The 18,890-nt window shown below is 33.8% G+C and overlaps 4 protein-coding genes, 1 non-coding gene and 1 pseudogene across 5 annotated transcripts; 3 read left to right on the top strand and 3 right to left on the bottom strand.

Moving 5' to 3' along the window:
- Positions 1-70: 70 nt before the first annotated feature.
- On the top strand, positions 71-143 carry TRNAA-AGC. The gene has a single exon. It is a non-coding gene; the product is annotated as a tRNA-Ala (tRNA).
- Positions 144-541: 398 nt separating this feature from the next.
- Positions 542-3,133, bottom strand: LOC114373475 (annotated as a pseudogene).
- A 3,213-nt stretch (positions 3,134-6,346) lies between these two features.
- Positions 6,347-6,775, top strand: LOC114373370 (leucine-rich repeat extensin-like protein 3). The gene has a single exon (XM_028330840.1). It carries the CDS (start codon positions 6,347-6,349, stop codon positions 6,773-6,775), a length of 429 nt encoding a protein of 142 aa, XP_028186641.1.
- Positions 6,776-11,749: 4,974 nt separating this feature from the next.
- LOC114374294 (transcription factor bHLH115-like) lies at positions 11,750-13,932 on the top strand. The gene is made up of 5 exons (XM_028331922.1): positions 11,750-12,011; positions 12,181-12,237; positions 12,957-13,031; positions 13,110-13,272; positions 13,444-13,932. Exons 1-5 carry the CDS (start codon positions 11,860-11,862, stop codon positions 13,690-13,692), a joined length of 696 nt encoding a protein of 231 aa, XP_028187723.1. The 5' UTR covers positions 11,750-11,859; the 3' UTR covers positions 13,693-13,932.
- A 364-nt stretch (positions 13,933-14,296) lies between these two features.
- LOC114374295 (uclacyanin 1-like) lies at positions 14,297-15,653 on the bottom strand. Its single transcript, XM_028331923.1, has 2 exons — positions 15,380-15,653; positions 14,297-14,985 (listed from the first exon to the last, which is right to left on the bottom strand). The coding sequence occupies exons 1-2, from the start codon at positions 15,543-15,545 to the stop codon at positions 14,468-14,470; spliced, it is 684 nt and encodes a 227-aa protein (XP_028187724.1). The 5' UTR covers positions 15,546-15,653; the 3' UTR covers positions 14,297-14,467.
- A 1,239-nt stretch (positions 15,654-16,892) lies between these two features.
- LOC114373371 (cysteine-rich repeat secretory protein 38-like) lies at positions 16,893-17,477 on the bottom strand. The gene is made up of 2 exons (XM_028330841.1): positions 17,327-17,477; positions 16,893-17,233 (listed from the first exon to the last, which is right to left on the bottom strand). The coding sequence occupies exons 1-2, from the start codon at positions 17,475-17,477 to the stop codon at positions 16,893-16,895; spliced, it is 492 nt and encodes a 163-aa protein (XP_028186642.1).
- Positions 17,478-18,890: the final 1,413 nt, after the last annotated feature.

Raw genomic sequence — 18,890 nt, forward strand, 5'->3', positions numbered from 1 at the left:
GACCATGGTCCTTAATTATTTGGCTTTGGCAATTCAACTTTTTATTTTATTAGCCAGAAGCTTATCAAATGGGGATGTAGCTCAGATGGTAGAGCGCTCGCTTAGCATGCGAGAGGTATGGGGATCGATACCCCGCATCTCCAATTATTGTTTATCTTTTTTCTTTTGTTACTTTTTCTCTATGCAATTATATAAGGATTTCCTTATATTTTTTACTTCATAACATGTTCGTCTTTAATTTTTTACTGGACTTAGAAGATTACAAGTTTGCAAAAATACTATTTTTGGTATCACTTAACATTTTCTTAATAATATAACTGTAACAAAAAATAATTATTATTAGTTTATCACTGATATTGGCACACCTTGAAAAGATTCTAAATACAGAAGAACATCTTTTGTTGTTTTTTTTTCCCTATGCAATTATAAACAAAATGAAAGGAGTGATAAACTTGTATTGATAAAAATAGAACATGTAAAATTAATTGTGTATTGATAGAGTTTCTATATAAGGAGAAAGCGTGGGCTCTATAAGGCAGCAAACTATTTTACGCTATTTTCTCATCTCCACTTTGTGATTGGCATGGCAGTGTGCGTACCAGGCTTCGAGCAGAACCAATTTTAACTCCTTTTTCACATTTTGCTTTTCCTTTGATATATCCTTTACTTTTCTATTGTTCCTTAATTCCTTCTTTTCCATTCTCATTTTTAGTTTACTTTTAGCTTGAATATACGTACGATAATAGCAACTATATAATCAAGAAAACCAGTAACATCAAGGTTCATATCTGTTTCCTTCTTCCATGGATAAGGCTCCACTGGTTTGGTTGCTTCAAGAAGAACTTCTAGTGGAATCTTGGGCTCTGATCGCTTCATAGGTACTGTGAAATGATAGTACTTCTCTGGGTCTGGACAATAATCCTGCAAATATTTGGCAATAATGAAAAGTCCTTAATTATGCACTTCAAACCGACACAAAATATCGTCATCTTCCATTAAATGCAGTAATGTTGCTTACCAGATTAGCATGCATCTTTCTCACAAAGGCTTTGAATATATTAAAGTTTGTTTGCTGCATTAACTTATCTGACAAACGAAGGTATGTGACACCATACATTTTTAGTGTTGGAGGACCATATTTGTTAACACCGTTTGGTCTAGCATTTAGAAGGATTTGATTGTAAGCTTCACGGTCATATCTTGCAAGTGCATTTTCCCCTGCAACTTCAAGACTCTCCAACCAACCACCGCTGAGCACCTACATGAAAAGGCACACATTGAATAATATACATGACAAATATGATAATGGCGGCTTAAAAAAAGTATGTTATAATCATTTATCTATGTTATTTCATAATTTTAATTCATATCCTATGTTTTATGCACGTAATGATAGTTTAACACATATTGTGCATAATTTATTTCATAGAACAGTAATGTGTCTGATGGAGTTGGTTAACTAGGAATATATATCAATCACAAGTTCTCTTCACTTGGTGGAGAAGTAACTAGGTTGAAATTTAATTTGAAATAAGTTACTTGCTGAACAAGTTCTTGGGCTCCGCTCTTGGCTTTAGCTGGTTGCTCATGATTTCTCATCTCAAGACATGTAAAATTTAAAATAGCATTGTGTCGGGAGAGAATCCTTGCTATAGGTCTGTATCCATCTCTATTATGTAAGTTGTAATAGCCAGAAGTAAGCTCTGCAGCATGACTTTCTGTTTTATACCACCAGTGGATTCCAGCAACCTATTTTATAAGAATCGTTAGTTGATTCATGTAAAAAAAAAATTACCCTTGCTAATTTATTAGCACATATTCATTTGATAGTTTAGTTTTGCTGCTAACTTCACTTTGCAACCTAGGAATACATTGTTGGCTTTATTTAGAATTTCATCACCATGGGTCAGCAACTTGTTGGAATACCAAGTTAGAAAAAATTTCCCTTTCTCTGTTTTATAAGTTCCTCCTGATTTGAAAAATTCTGTAGATTCAGGTACATCATTTGATTCCCCAGCATTATCTGGTAGCTCCCATTCAGGATGGCCTGCCTTTAATGCTACCTCTTTGAAATCAGCTTTAAGATACTTGTCATAGCACTGCAAGATTTTAGATGTATGTAAATGAGTTTGACAATAGGAAGGCTTGTTTTATTGATATAAGTAGTGAATATATACCATTAAGCTTAATCCTTTTTTGTTTATAGTTATATGTATGGAATTATGCACAAATAACTACAACAAAAAAACTCCAAACGCACCTGAAATTCTCCAATACCAGGAAATACCCACCCTAGATTTTTTGTATAAGAGGGATATCTAAGTTCTCCTGCTGGACCAAGTCCTACTTCAATGTCTATCATGAGCTCAGATTTAAGAAAATCTTCCATATTATCTTTGAAACTTTGCATGTAGTCGGTGTACAACTGTACCAAATGAGAAACAATCAATATTTTAACATCAAGAAGCAAAAAAGTTATAAATTTGGTAACCAAAAAGACCAATAAATTCTTTTTGGCTTATTTAATTTTGTAATAGGCTAAATTATTTTAATTCATGATAAAATACCTAAAATTGGATATGGGTAGACCTAAAAAAGGATAATTGGATGTGTATGTGGTCAGAAATATAGGAATAGTGTCAAGACTTGCCAAAACTATAGCCTTTAAATAACACTTTGAGTCCAAAAACATAAGAATATAGGAAAGAAATATTCAAGAAGGTTACCTCAATGGCAGTTCGTCCATGAAACAAAGGTTGGTTGTCCACGCCGAGGGATAAACATTCCTTGTTCCTAACACCTTTGCGGTTGGTGTAAAAGATATCAGGGTCTAATTCTCCAATTTCAAGTATCCATTTAGGGAGAGAAATCAAAACGGAATCTCCCACATTCCCCCAATCCCCCCACATTTGTGGAATGACATTATAGCTTGTAGCTTCAATTTGCAATCCTGAACCATTTGAAACAAGGTCCTATAAGCGGACCAATCATATTGTTGAGGCCCTATGGATTCTACTGTGCCCCACCAGACATCAACCATAACCCCATCAACACCTGCTGCATGTAGCTCCTTGAGTTGGCTCTCAAGTCCCACTCTATCTTGCAAGACATTGTCATTTGTAACAACTCCCAACTGACAGCAGCAACCATTGCATTTTTAAAATGGAACACAACACCAAGCTATATGTTGCATACTAGCGTGGATATGTAGATAGAATTTATGATTTTAAAATGGAACACAACACCTAGCTATATGTAACATATACTGGTACATAATTTGTAAGCATTGGATCTTTGGATATTGAACAAACTTGTGCCTGCATTTTATGAGCGAATTTTCTAGGTATGAGAGGTTGATGAAATTGGAGATATTATTACATCAGTTACATGATTTTCTTGAACGTTTTCTATCAAAAAATCGATCAACCATTATACAATATTTCTATGGTTGAATTATTTCGGTATAAGGAAACAACATACATGCAACCATGCATTGGCCCTTCCCTCAATAGTACCAATTTTCATATACATCGCAAAGACACTATTGTTTTATTGACCAAAGTATAACAATTCGATAATGGTAATAGATTACTCATACAATACAATAATTATTGGTTGCTCTTTATTATCAATTAAACTGTCAAACTTTCCCTCTTGTTCCCAGTTTATCGTAATAACAATATTGACATATTCTCCGATCTCCACTTAATTAAGTAATTTCCTGTTGTTTGTGAGCTTGTCCTTTTACGTACGGTTCCTATTTGCAAGGGACTCGTGGTTAACGTTTAAAATAAACAAACATCCCAAAGTGTGGACCACTCAAATAGTCTCCTGGATATATCACTGGGTGTGTGTGGGTCTCTCAAACTCACCCTATCACAAGTTACAACACAAAATACAAAGAAAGGTGGAGATGATGAGGTAGGGTCATTATGGTCAATTCAATTTCTGTTGTATACTAGTAGTATATATGAAATTTTGTTTGATCACGAGAAAATGCGGAAAGATAAATAAATTATTATAATCTCTAACAATTAATGTATAGACGCATAAATAAACATAATTTAAGGATGATGAACCATTAAAAACTCTTGAAGTCTTACCCAGCTGCTAGCAACTTCTGGCCACAGCTTGATGATACAGTATACCACTGTTACTATCATTAATTACTTGGTACGCATGAAAATGAGAAAAATGGTTTACCTCAAATTCAGCAGTTGCAGCAGCTAGCTTTGAACGGCACTCCAACACGCGGTTGTTTCTTGAGGAGGCCACGGTCCAATTTGAAGCCATGGGTGGCTCTTGGCTTCCTTGCTCTCTCCACACGTATAGCTTCACCCGCCCCAGACATTCCGTGCTGGAAAGTGATTCTTGTCCCCATATTAATGTGCTGTGCTACACACACCATGTTTTCCATTTGCATGTACGTAGTTGCACGAACCATGCAATAAAGGAGACAATTCTATGACTCTGTTTGCATACTAAAGGCGCTAATTAATCGACACAGTTTTATATCAGGAACGTGCACAGGACACGAGTGAACTTGCTTCTTCGTTCTTGGACCAATGATCAGTGTCAATTCTTCACGATTGTTCACGTGCTTCTTAATTGGACCTTTTTTCTTCAAAGAGATAGTCTTCTCAATTCTACTTGTAATATTAGACTACCTAGCTAAGAAGTGCTTTGTTAATGGCATACCCTCCTGATTTAGTTAATTATTTTTACAAAAATATCCTTAACAAAAGCACATCCTTTCCAAACAAAAACATGCAAGTTTTCGTTTTCTATTGAGTATGTGCATTCTCACTATGAAACAAAAATATACTTCCATTGTGTTAATTTTTTCGTATGAAATAAATGCAATGGAAATTTATCCCTGTTATATAATTAATTGTAGATATAAATTAATTTTCTAAAACAATTAATTTAATGATGATATAGATTGTTTTTAATTGAAATTAAGTATGATGACAAATATTACCTTTTTGAATTGAAATTGAATTAATTATGATAAAAGTTAACATCTCTAATAATAAACAATTAACTATAATACAAATTTGTATCATAATTAATCAGATTACTATAAAAAAGGATAACTTGTGTTGTAATTAATTCAATTTTAATTAAAAAATAGAAATTCAAATAATTATTAATTAATTATATTAAAAAAGTAAATTATATCATAACTATTTTATTTTTTATTAAAAGGTAACTTTTTCATATAAAGAAAAAAGGAGTAACATGTACCCACATAGTAATTGTACCTAGATCAATTTCCTGAAATGGGAAGGGGAGGGAAGGCGTTAGGGATGAAGGGTAGATTACGAAATTCGCACTTATTTTTTAAAGCTGAAGTGCACTTAACATTATGGGGTGGAGGATCATTTTTATTGAGGCCCATCCCATCATCATACTAGGAACAAGAATATATACCTAGAACAAAGAAGTGATCATAACAAAAAAAAAAAAGAAAACCCAGAAGGTCCATTCCCAAATAAGAAGCTTCAATCTGGCCCCATACCAAACAATTCACGGATCTGTACAATAATAAACCATTTTTTTTTTGTTATTAATATATACAAGGATCCCAGCCCAACTGGATAGATCATAAGCGACAACCCTATCACGAAGCTGACGTGGCAGACATGCATGTCTGTCAGGCTCGTTTCTCTATGATAATTGAGAGTAATTGACTATTCCTCTTTTTAACGGCTCAATTTTACTACTCAGGATCCATCCTCGTTCATAGTAGATTCCCTTCAGTCCAAGGTTCTCTGACACAGTGAAAAAGAATGACAAAAATGAAAAATAAACAAAGCTTTATTATCTAATCTAATTTCCCACAACACATTTTTTCTGGATACCATTTATTTCGCCCGTAGTAGCAACCATTTTATTGTGGGTGGAAAATGGCCTACGCAAATAGCCAAAAAAAAGGGGGTTAACATCAGTAATGCTTACAGACAGTTCTTGACGTTATTACGTTATGAAAACTCTTACTAGTTAGCAGCAGCCACTGTGACACTAAAGTGCAAGCAAAAAAAGTGACCTTGACCATGGTCCTTATTTGTCATTGGCAATTCTGAATTCACCTTTTGTATTAGCTTTCACGTGCTCACATTATAACACCCCCACCCCCTCATTTATAACTCTTGACATGCACCCTCTCACCACGCACTCTCTCTCCCAAAACGCCATGAGAAAAAGACGAAAAAGAAGCCACAAGACCCACACTCGTCTCTGCTGAAGAACCCAATACTAGGAGAAGAAGTTGTACCAAAAAGGAAAACCAGGTTACAAGGACAGACAGAGAAAGCCCCCACCTTCATCTTCAAATTTCAGAAAGATGTGTTACGTGGGGAAAGCAACAAAGATCTTCATCTTCATTGTGACGGTGCTCGTTGTTCTGGGTCTAGTTTTGGGATTAGGACTCCTTCGCCGCCACCACCACAACACTTCAAATAAATGCTCCGATGAGTCTTGCATTATTCCTTCACCAGCAACCACATTTCCGAACCCCAATTTCAATACACCAACCCCACCTTCCCCCATTGACAACAACCCCACAACCCCACAAACTCCTCCTCAGCTTCCAAATCCAAATCCAATTCCTCCTCCTCCTCCTCCTAATTCCGATAACCCATCTTTGCCACCGCCTCCGCCGCCGGAGGAAACGACCCCTCCGAATCCTCCTAGTGTGGCGGCGCCACCTATGAACACACCAACACCAGGGTCGGCGCAGGTGACCCCAGGTCCTGTGCATGCTATGGCCTAGTAATTTGCTACCTACCTAGCTATATCTATCTATCAATCTGCATTTCGCAATTGCGTGATCGGTGACGCCAATTAAAGACTCTAGGAAAATTGGTGGTGGATCTGAGTGGTTCTTATTATTCTTACTCTATTTTTTTCTTCTTCATATTTTTACTAATGGGGCTGTTTAATTTGTGAATGTTTTAATTGAGGAGAGTGTTCAGATAATTAGGGCACTTATTTGTAAGGTGGGCTACTGAATTTACAGAGCCGTCCCTGGCATCTATATTGATTTTCAACGATGACACTCATTTAACTTGACTTTTCTCCCTTTCTTTCTTTCTTTCTTTCTTTCTTGTCTGCATATTCCTTTGGTTCGATCACTGTTGCCATAATTACTTACATGTTGTTGATGAAGTTTAGTAGCTAACGCTTACAGAATCTAATCAGTGGAGCATGCTTTCATCTCCATTTTTATCTTATCTTATTCTAGTAGCATTTCTTTAACGTTTTCCTATGAAAAGAGGATTTAGGAATCGGCGGGGCTCCTCCCAAAAAACACATACACCTTCTTCTTTTTCTTTTTTCTTTTTTACCACAAGCTTGTTGATCAAAAAGTAGGGATAGAGATGGTAAATCGAGTTGTTCAATCTGGGCCTGGGCCCAGAATGAAAAAAGGAATTGTGTTGGTCCAAATTAGTCGGGTCTAGTCCTATGTAGGGACAGTCAACTAACGGGTCAAACTGATCCTAATAAAAAATAAACATCATATGAGATGAGATGTAGAAAGAAAATGTTGGAAAAAGATTTAAAACTATACTGTAAAATAAATAAAATAAAAATAACAAAGAGTGCGTGATAATAGAAAATATGTGACATATATTGTATATATTATATAATATAAAGTTTTAGATTTACACATAAATGACATCAAAGACAAATTAAGAATGACCGACCAATGGATTAATGGTAAAATTTAAAATAAAAAATTATTTAAATTATATTGATCATTGAAGATAAGATTATTTAATCATATTTTTTTATTATTTAGGATCAGTTAGACAAAGGTGATATAACATATAAAAATATTTTGCCCTCGAATAATTTTAAAGCCAGAAAAAGGTGATATAAATTTAAAAAATATTTTGGGCTTTATCACTTGTGGCAGTTGCTGTAGCCCGCTTGTTGCAATTATTATTGGTTGATTCCTCTGAGTTCCTATTTATAGCCCTCTTTATTTTATATTTTATTTTTACACATTTTAAAATTTCAATAAATAAATCGATTTAAATTGCTTTCATTAGTTTTAGATACCCCAAATAAATGCACAAGTCTGATAATTTTCAATTTTAACTTGGTGTCTCCATAACAAATGAGGAATGGACACGTCTTTCTCCAACTTGGAAAATACAGTATATAGAAGAAAGAGTCATCTTAGGCATTGCATATATAGTGCATACCTGGATGAAGTTTGTGTAACCATGATTGTAATGCTTAAGATTATTTTGTATGGTTTAGCATAATTCAGGATCATCGGTGGTGATGCATTGATTTTAATTACCACTTTTTATATGATTACACATTCACGCATACTTATTTTTTACAATGTTAACTTCATGATATAACAGAGATATGTTTATTTTATCGCTTTAGAGTCATAATTAATGTTGTCATTAGCATCATAATGAAACTGTGATGCTAGCTAGATGTGTGTATTTATTAGAGTTGTTCAGGGCAGTATATTTTTAAAAGATTAGTTGAATTAGTTGAACTGTAAATCGGTTGTATTATTACATACATTTAATTTAACGATAATTTAACCAATCTATTAATTTTAAAGTAGCAGTATAATAGAAAGTTGTTTTGGTCTTTAATCTCTGATTTAATTCTTAAATCATACGTTATGGTCATCACGTCACGTGAAGAAACAGCATGTTTCAAGCCAGTAGGAAAGGGTTAGTTGGACTTTATTAAGCATCCAAAGAGCATAATATACTAACACGAATGAGCTAATCACTATTATGATATTATCATTACTATTATTAGAATTAGTACGTCAATTTCAATATAGTGATTTCTAGAAACATCACCGGAACAGTCTACCTTCCCAAAATTGTTAGCTCCTATGACAAGATCCTGCTATTTTAAAACAATCAAAATGGTAAAATAATTCATTTTAGTTATAAATAAAAAACACAAACAATCAATATTATGTATTTATCCATAATAAACTATAATGGTTAAACTATCAATAATTGATATTCTTTTGCATAGTTACTTTATTTTTATTCAAAAGCTGTATATTTTTCGAAAAGATACAGTAATTACTTTAGAAATGTTTTTAAAGAAACATTTTATAATTTTTAAATAGTATAATACAAAAAAATTTGGTTCATCTTCTGATCTTGTTCTCTGGCCAAACAAAAATATTTTTCATATAATAAACTTTAATACAAAAATTCAATTCTACATTTATGTTGATATCACTAGATAATAATAATTTGTTTATTTGTTCATCCATCGAATTGAACAAATAATATAATTGAATTACTATGTACAAACTATTGAACATAAGGATTAATTGGTAGAAAGTTGTTTAACTTAATTAATACTCTTATATTTTAGAGTATATTTAATAAAAATAGTTTGTAAGTTTTTTTATAGTAAAATAGCTTGTAAGTTAACTAAATATTTATAAGCTAACTGAAGTTTATAAGTTAAAAATTAAGAGTTAAAAACTAAAAACTTATAAATTATTAGCTTATTGAATTAAAAGTATGTGGTGAGATTAATTAATAAGCTGGCTTATAATAGTAAATTGTCACAGAAAGACATTCAATTATATATATATCACTTTTAATATTTTAATTTATTTATAATAACTTACCATCTTAAAAATTAGTACAATAATTTTTAATTTTATATTATAAAACGTATGAAGAATTGCTGATTTTGTATTATATAAGATAGATCGTAGTTGTTTTGCTTTTTTGTCATATGTTTCTTCCTTTTCACCAATATATATATATATATATATATATATATATATATATATATATATATATATATATATATATATATATATATATATATATAATTTAAGAGGTTTGAGAACAAAAGACTTGAAAGACAAAGAGTAACTTCAATAAGAAAAGCAAGGTAGACAAAAATGGTTCAAAATTGAAAAAAAAAGAGTGAATTTTTTTCCAAATAATTTAGTAAGGATATAAATAAAAAAACACCAATATATTATAAGCTATAATCTAGTTGAACTCGGTTATAAAAACAGTTTTCACAAAAAAAGTTATAAAAACAAGAACCGAGTTCTTAAAATAAGTTTGTGTGGTAGATAAGTTTATTTTTTTTATTAAATTAATGATTTGATTCATATAATTTCATTAAGTTTATTTTTAATTAAATTAATGATTTAATTCATATAATTTCATAATTTGTACCTTTTAGTTCTTATAGTTTGAAAAATTCTTATAATTTATATTTTAATTCTGTTTTAGTTCATATAGTTTAAAAGTGGTTTTTTTAGTCCTTATAATTTATATTTTAATTTTTTTTAATCTCTATAATTTGACGGTGATCTTCTTAGTTCCTATAATTTGTATTTTAATTACCTTTTAGTCTTTATTATAAAAATATATAAAAATAATTAGCTACAAATTATTTATAAATTATTAACTATTTTTATTACAAATTATCTTACGAATGGATAATATTACTCATATTTTGATAATAAGAGTATAAGGACTAAAAAATCATTTTCAAACCATAATGACTAAAAAAAATAAAATATAAATTATAAAGACTAAAAAAATCACTTTCAAACTATAAAAACTAAAATAAATTAAAATATAAACTATAGAAACTAAAAGGTACAAGTGATAAAACTATCCGAATCAAATTATTTTTGTTTAAGCAACTTATAAGCTCGTTAAACAAATTCTTTAATTCCTATAAATTTGATCAATCAATGATCTTCCCAGCATCATCCTTATGCGGCAATCTTGAAGACCTTCCAATCTTAAGAATGGAGTCTGAGTTTTCAGCACGTGTATCAGCGAAACAAATTCATGTGCTGACATTCTTGCCAAAATGGGATCTACATCGGATTTTCCTTTGATTTTGCTTGATTCTTGTCCAGTTGTGATACATTCGTACCTATGGCTGATGCCATCTATACTATTTTCTTGCGCTTGTAGTCCTTTTATTTTCTCAATGATAAAAACAAAAACACAAACTTATAAGCTAAAGCTTGTTAAACAAACATATAAGCTACTAATGTTGACTTTCAAACACACCAAATCTTAAAATGCAACTAGATTCGATATTAAATATTCGATCTCACAATGATCTTAGCCTGCTGGAGTAGAATTACTCGCGTGAAGATTCCTCTGTATCGTACCAAATTTTTTTTACTATGAAGAATACTTGACGTTAGCAACAAAAAAGTTTAAATTCCCTTATATCATATTAGAGATAATTTAACTCATAAGATTCATTCAAAGTATAAGGGTCACGCTACATTCAAGTTGTGTTCGATTCTTTTATTATATAAAATTTCTTGAGTTAACTACTCACATCAGCTATACACCTTGAACGATATTAATTTTGGAGTCAATGAGTTAAGCGATACCTTCAGAAAAAAAAACAGAGATAATTTGACACTATATGCTTTCAATGTTTTTTTGTGTAAAATAATAAGGTGGCTGAATGGTCAACTCAGCTTTGCATGTGAAACGGTCCCAACTCAAAGGCATCAACCAATGAAGGAGAGAGATGGCGTTTACTTGGCTCCTCTGTACTGTAACAACGTAATGCTAATTTGGTCATGGTGCACTGTTCTAGCGTGAAGCACAATTTGCTGCTTCCGTCACACCCTCATAATAATCACAATGAATAATTTCTCTTTACTCTCACCACCGAATAAAGATAAGTAAACAAGTAAAATAAACAAAATCCAAAGGAACATATGAATAATGTTTTTATGTTACATTACATACTAGTATTATAATATTCTCACGCTATTCACTACTCTCAATTGGCCTCAGTTGATCATAGTACGCACTCTTCTTCTTCTCTCTTCTTGCTTGCAACATGGACGTGAATTCCTCAGGCGGTGCCTCCGATTGGCTTTATGATTATGGCTTTGATATTCCTGTTGCTGGTTCTGACTTCATGGCTTCAGACTCTGGTGGTTTCCGTTGGGGGCCTCAGAGTCACAACTTCAAGGGTCCCTCAAATATGAGGTGGGTTTGTTTTCTAACTTTCTATTCTTCTTTTAACTTTCTCTTTGGTTTACACTTTGCACCACAAAAACTTATTATTGTATTTCTTATTGTTCCTTAGAAAGGAGAATTTTTTTTACCTTTATTTAAAAGCTAGAACTGGCTTATGATGATTATTTTATAATTGCAGCTTGGAAATGGAATACTCACTGGATTCAGCTGTCATGGAAAATGGTCCTTCAAAGCGGTAATATTATCTCCTGTGGCTCTGTAAAGAATATATGAAGTAAAAGGTGTACCTCCACAAATGTTTAAGTTTTGACTATTATTGATTGGGTTCAAAGTTCTATTATTTGGAATCTTGACATGGAGCAAGGACGTGTGAGTCATAAACCAGGATAACTTAGAAATTTGTACAATTTGAAGCCCTTCCTGTGACATGTTTTATGAATTATGAGATTCTACGGCAAAAGAACACCCCAATTATCCATACTCTGTCTGCTAGAACATTACATACAGTTTTCATCATGTTGTGATTATAGAAGAGGAAATTAATGCCATGTATGTACTATGGTGAACGTGGGTTTGAGTAAAAAGAATCTTATCGTTCACTTTGAATTTCGTAATGATTCTTTCAATAGCCTTTCCAAACCAATTGTTATTACTTATTAGTCAAAAAAAGAATGTGGACATCAAAAATGTTTCTCGTATGTTTATTAATGTTCATAAAATTGGAGATTAAGAGCGTCTTATGTTTCTTTGTTACTTAGCTAACAATGATTAAGTTTAATCTTTAGTCAACTAATAACAAGGTTAAAATCATACTTCTCTGCTATGCTTGGCGGCAAAGTTCAATCAAGTGACTGTAAATTTGTGATTAATTAGCCTATGTGTGTCTTTTTTAAATCTGTCACCTTTCTCTCTCTTTCATTATTTTCCCTAAATAATTTGCAACTGCTACTTCAGGTTAAGGACAGAATCATGTGCATCTGGCTCCAAGGCATGTCGTGAGAAATTACGAAGGGATAAACTAAATGAGAGGCATGCTATTATTTTGCATATTGTGTGATTGAGTTTAGTCTTCTAAATCTCATGTCTTCAATTTGGCATGATTTTAAGGTTTCTGGAATTGAGTTCCATCCTGGAGCCTAGTAGGCAGCCCAAATCAGACAAAGTTGCAATATTAAGCGATGCGGCTCGAGTGGTAATCCAATTGAGAAATGAAGCCAAGAGGCTGAAGGAAATGAATGATGAACTACAGGCAAAAGTTAAAGAATTGAAGGTGATTTTTCTGTTTCTAGAGATTATTTTACTTAGATAAATTGATGCAATATGGTTATTTCTGTCTGAAATTCATTTTGCTATGCTTTCTGTTTCTCAAAATAATTGGTCATCATGAGATTATGTGTTGATTGTGTGTAGTTCTGATTTCTGAATTTGTGTTTCTTTGCAGGGTGAGAAGAATGAGCTTCGTGATGAGAAGAATAGGTTGAAGGAAGAGAAAGAAAAGTTGGAGCAGCAAGTAAAAGTGGCAAATATACAACCCAGCTTCCTGCCTCAAGCCCCAGATGCTAAAGGACAAGTTGGTAGCCACAAGCTGATACCTTTCATTGGATACCCTGGAATTGCCATGTGGCAGTTTATGTCCCCTGCTGCAGTTGATACATCAAAGGATCACCTTCTTCGACCTCCAGTTGCATAAAGTGGTTAGCAATAGCATCCACTTCTTTTTTGTATGCGTTTTATTTTTGTGTAAGTTATCCATTCAGTCTATTGTGTTTTTTCTAAAGTTACTGGTGGAAAGTGTGCTCGGAAACTAGTTAATTATATAAAATTGTGTTGTTGTTGTCTGAACTATGATAAGAAAGTGCTACATGTCATGGCTACAAAGTGTGTTGCTTGATTAAAAATAAAAGTCTGTTTAAGTGGTTCTTTGCAGTAATGTTTTCTTTTTTCTTGGTCTAGGTTCTAGAACCAAAATTGTGACCTATGTTTCTTTCTTTCTCAACAAAAGAAAGTGCCTATTGTTCCAAGATAGTAAATTAATGCTATGTCCAAATCACGAAATGGTATTGTAAAGGGAGATTATAACGTGTGTTATACCACATCATACTTACAAATGTGCTTGATAGGAAAAATTATTTTCTGCGGTGTATTAATGTATGGGAAATTCCCTTCTATGTGTCCTGTCCTGCCTTTTTCACAGCACCTGCTATAGTGTGAAAGTAGTTCAGTGTCCTTTTGATTTTTAAGCAAAGTTTTGAAGACTTGAAGTTGGTAAGTGGAAGATCCAAAAAGCAATTTCAGTAATAGGGTCTAAAATCAAATATCATTGACTAATAATACATTACATGCTTATAGAAATTATATATCTCCGAAGTTGTAAGCAATAACCAGACCAAACTGACAGAGAACACCAAAATAAATTTCACACGGAATGAACTCATAAACAATGGTTGAGTGAGATTTTTCCATCCTCAGAAGGTTATAAACATGATTAGAAAGCTTAACACTACCACAAAGTAGGCTTGTAGATTTCCTTTACTGGTTGATGAAGCTGACAAGTCTGATGAATGTTGTGCTAGAGGTGAAGCAGAAGCAGGAAATTCAGTGGAAGGAAAGACTGGAGAGAAAGTAGGACTTTCTAGATGTGCTTGGAACAATGGACTTGGGGCTGAGGGAATAATATCTTCAGGAGATTCTTCAGGTGAAGCACTAGAAACTTCAGGAGATTCTGCAGGTGAAGTAGTAGAATCTTCAGGAGATGCTGCTGGTGTGACAGAATTTGTTGCACTGGCAAGAGTATCTATTTCAACCTTCATTCCTTGGCTGCAATGTCCTATTGTTCCACAGATGAAGTATCTTTTCCCTAGTGAAGTGAGAGGGATGGTTGTGGTGCCATCATTGTAAGACTGAATTGGGCTAGTTGGCTGGCAAGAGTCATAATCTGCCTTTGTAACTTCAACCACGTCATGGTTTGGCGGGTATTGGAAAACTGCATGCATCAATGTCAATGTCATTCATTAACTTACACATAATATTTTGCATTATGCTCCTCCGTTATTTTTATTTATCTGTTTTTTAAAGTTTTTACAGAAAAATAAGAAATACAATAAATTTTCTTGACTCTAATAAAATATAGTTGTGTGGTTTCTTATATTATTTCTTTTCATTTTCAGTTTACAATAAGTGCACGTGTAACTTAATTAAAAATTAAGTGAAAAGTAAAGATATAATTAATAAAAGGATGATTAATGTTAAATTTTACAAACGACAAACAAATAGAACTTTTTTAAAAAAAAAATTCTACAATTATAAAGTAACTAAAGGAGTATTTTAGTATCATCAACGTAAAGGTAAAGTTTTGATGCATGCTAAGAGTGACTTACCAAGACTGTCTCCCACTGAAAATATTTGGGATGATGCCCATGATTGAAGGTTTGAGTTTGTGTCCCACCCACCATTTGGTCCTCCAACAATGTAATTTGTGGCCAAGGCCAATTTGATGAGTATAGCAACAAAAGATACCCTGAACATCATTTCAGGAACACCCATATTTGCTAACTGCCAATTAAGTGAGGTATGTAAGTGACAGAGAAGAGTCACAAGAGATGAGAAGTGATCAAAGTTAATTGCTTGGATGTGATTGCATATGATTTGAGTTTATAAGTCTATATATAGAGGATTAAAAGAATTTGGAGCAGAATCTTTAGAAGGATGATGTGTACCTGTGGTTCAGTCATGCAATGCTGGAGTTGGTATAGTCATGCAGATGAGAGGTATTATCTTAGTTGGAATTCAAGTACTCATTTCCTGCCTGTCTTGACTCTTCCATCTGATTCCAAATCTTTTATTTATTAAATTTTTCTGGTTAAGTGGAGGGGTGAGAGGCGTTTGAGTGGTTGATGCCTGGCGGATTCACAGGTGTAGAATCTTCAGATGATAGTTGTTGGATTGGCAACAACTCAAGTTTGGCCTTTTCCACATTTATAATTTGAAAACTACTTTATCAAATCCGCTGTCAGAAATTTGTGACTTAGTTTACTTGCACGCAGGACGCAGCCACGCACATCATTGGACCAAAATATTTCACTAGGAAGTTTTCCTCAAGTCTAACCAATCCAGGCAATGATTTTGAGCCTTTGCCTGTTCTTCCCTTGTGGTGCACCTAATCCATGTATCCAACCAACCCATGTATGCGGGCAATATTAAACAATTTGCTTAAATGTTGGCAAGTAGGGATCTTATGAGGAACATCATATAAATGCAGGGGAAACTAGTATTTACTTACATTGACAGCGTTACATTTCATCTACTTATATACAGTTGATCTGTATGGTAATTGTTGTAACTGATAAGACAATTTCATAAGGACTGGATTCGAATGCTGGTAACATCCAAAAAAAAAAAAAAAAAAACCATTTACTTATGTAAGCGTAATCACGACACCATACTGACAGCTGTAAAAAAAATTCCTCCGTTAACTGTTTGGAAGAGGCATCAAGTTTATATCTCAATGTAATGATTTCCACCATAAAGTGTTAGGAATCACCCGAAATTTTAAACCCAACACTTATTAAAAGAAAATTTTAATTAAGCGATACCGGCCACCGAGAATGCGTACATTTAATAATGTTTTCTCCTTCCAAAATTTGTAGGTAAATATTAATTAGCATGTGAAGTGTAAAATCGTTTTCTAGAAACAGGTAAATTTTTAATATGATCTACACAACTTTGTACAGATCAATTATTAATCCAAGTGTCAACGATAAGTAACGTTTACCTAAGAATTTCTCCATTGGGCTACTTCCGAGTCCACATGATCATTTATTTAGCTATAGCTATCAAGTACATAACATATATAACATAATTTGATGTAGCACAAACTGCAAAAGTTATGGTCTAGGGAGCCTCAACAATAGGGTATAGTTCATATCTAACATAGCAACTCCCACCCACAACCCGTGCACCTTGCTTTCCATCACAATAATTGGGAAGATCACTAATAGCATACAACATGGGAATTTGAGAAGCAGTATAAGACAAACCACTTAGCAATTCATTGACTTTATCACCGAAAGTAGCGGGGTCATCCACGTCGTAGATGTTAACCATATAGAACTTGTTCTTCTCATCAATTTCACCAAAGAAGTATTCATTTGAGTACTTAATAAGGCAGTAATCGTACCAAACTATTGTCCCCTTCTTCTTTGGGGGGCACCTCTCTTGAAGCTTTTTGGTTGCTTAAACGACACAAGACATGCAATTTGTGGCGTTGACGTAGCCGCGACACAATGCTAGACCGTTCACTTGGTCCGTGCCTTGGCCAATGGAACCATGTCCAAAACCAGTAGGAGGTACTTTGGTGTGTAACAGCTCAAACAACTGGTTTAAGTTGGCACCATAAGGGCTGGGATCAGAAACGAAATAAGGGACTAATAGAATTGCCTCCTTGGAGGGAAAGAGAGAACGAAAGATGGAGAGCATTTTGGATTGAGGGATTAATTGATAAGTTGGTTCAAATTAACTTCTAAGGCCATGCGTGTTTCTACTTGTAATCATCTGTACGTTTTCAATTAATAGAGGGTTATTGCTTTGTGATACTTTGGCCTAGAATGGAGTTGAAATCGCTGACTTGAGGCTAGCTAGTGGCAACCTGATCTAATTTCCATTACTTTTCCAAGAGAGTCCAATTGAAGGACGCACTAAACTTAGTGGAAAAACATTTTTGGAACATGATATCTAGAAATGGTGATGCTGCGATGAACCAGCTGAAGAAGGGGCTTACCCACGAACCATTGACCATAATTAAGATATAATAATAAGCTTAAATGAGAATTTTTTTATTTTAGTTTTTAAATATTTTTTTCTTGATTTTAATTTTTGTATTTTTTATGGTTTATGTTGTGTTAAAGCGATGATTTAACAGTATTTTTTTTAAAATAATTAATATATGAAACATTTTAAATTATTTTTTAAAAATAATTAAAATATACTTTTAATTTGAATTACCTTATCATAAGAACCGAAGGAAGTGATTCTAAAAACAATCAAAATTTGATAACAGATTATCATGTTTTAGTAGACAATGGTCACAAAAACATGTTTTAGTAGATCATACGTACACATCTTTGTATTTTTGCTGAAAAGAACATATAATTTCTTAAGAATAATATTTTCTTACAACACTTTTTTATTTATCTTTTTCTTAATCTCCATATTACTATACATAATCCTATCTAATATTTTCCTTCATACTCTTTTTATCTCTCATAAAAGATATCCAAAGAATAACAATATTAAAAAAATATAACTTATTTATTTATTCATCCGTTAATTAAAAAGCATAAGAAGGTTTACCTTCATAGCCAAGGAGCTAGGTTTATAGTATCCATAAGATTCAAGTATTTACTCGGCAAAAACACCAAAAGGGGCCCCTTTTAGAAATTATTTACCAAAAAGGGGCCCTTTTGAAATTATTTCCGGAGGGGGTCACTTTTTTTATTGCAAAGCGCCCCCGACCCCGGCGCCTCCACTGTGCACGTGACACGTGGCACAGGGAGGTAGCGCCCCTGCACCAGGCGCGACTGGTAGCGCCCAGGGGTCAGGCGCCTTTGGTAGCGCCCAGGGGTCAGGCGCTACGGCTAGCGCCGGGCAGCCAGGCGCCTACCCCCCCCCCCCCCCCCCCACACCCCCCCGCCCCTTCCCACACCCCCCCAGCCTCTTCTTCTCACACCCCCCCCATCCCCTTCCCACACACCCCAGCCTCTTCTTCTCACACCCCCCAGCCCCTTCCCACACCCCCCCAGCCTCTTCTTCTCACACCCCCAGCCCCTTCCCACACCCCCAGCCTCTTCTTCTTACACCCCCCCAACCTCTTCCCACACCCCCCCCGAAAAT

Source organism: Glycine soja, chromosome 11 (assembly GCF_004193775.1).
Source record: "Glycine soja cultivar W05 chromosome 11, ASM419377v2, whole genome shotgun sequence".
In the NCBI taxonomy this organism is placed as follows: Eukaryota; Viridiplantae; Streptophyta; class Magnoliopsida; order Fabales; family Fabaceae; genus Glycine; species Glycine soja.

Bases quoted from the DNA above. Each gene is read 5' to 3' on its own strand.
- LOC114374295 (XM_028331923.1), bottom strand. From the start codon at position 15,545: ATGGGTGTTCCTGAAATGATGTTCAGGGTATCTTTTGTTGCTATACTC. The intron at 14,986-15,379 runs GTAAGTCACTCT...TGATGCATGCAG, and splicing joins TTCAGTGGGAGACAGTCTTG to TTTTCCAATACCCGCCAAAC.
- LOC114374294 (XM_028331922.1), top strand. From the start codon at position 11,860: ATGGACGTGAATTCCTCAGGCGGTGCCTCCGATTGGCTTTATGATTAT. The intron at 12,012-12,180 runs GTGGGTTTGTTT...TTATAATTGCAG, and splicing joins AAGGGTCCCTCAAATATGAG to CTTGGAAATGGAATACTCAC. The intron at 13,273-13,443 runs GTGATTTTTCTG...GTTTCTTTGCAG, and splicing joins CAAAAGTTAAAGAATTGAAG to GGTGAGAAGAATGAGCTTCG.
- LOC114373371 (XM_028330841.1), bottom strand. From the start codon at position 17,477: ATGCTCTCCATCTTTCGTTCTCTCTTTCCCTCCAAGGAGGCAATTCTA. The intron at 17,234-17,326 runs GTTCCATTGGCC...GTGTCGTTTAAG, and splicing joins TCCTACTGGTTTTGGACATG to CAACCAAAAAGCTTCAAGAG.
- LOC114373370 (XM_028330840.1), top strand. From the start codon at position 6,347: ATGTGTTACGTGGGGAAAGCAACAAAGATCTTCATCTTCATTGTGACG.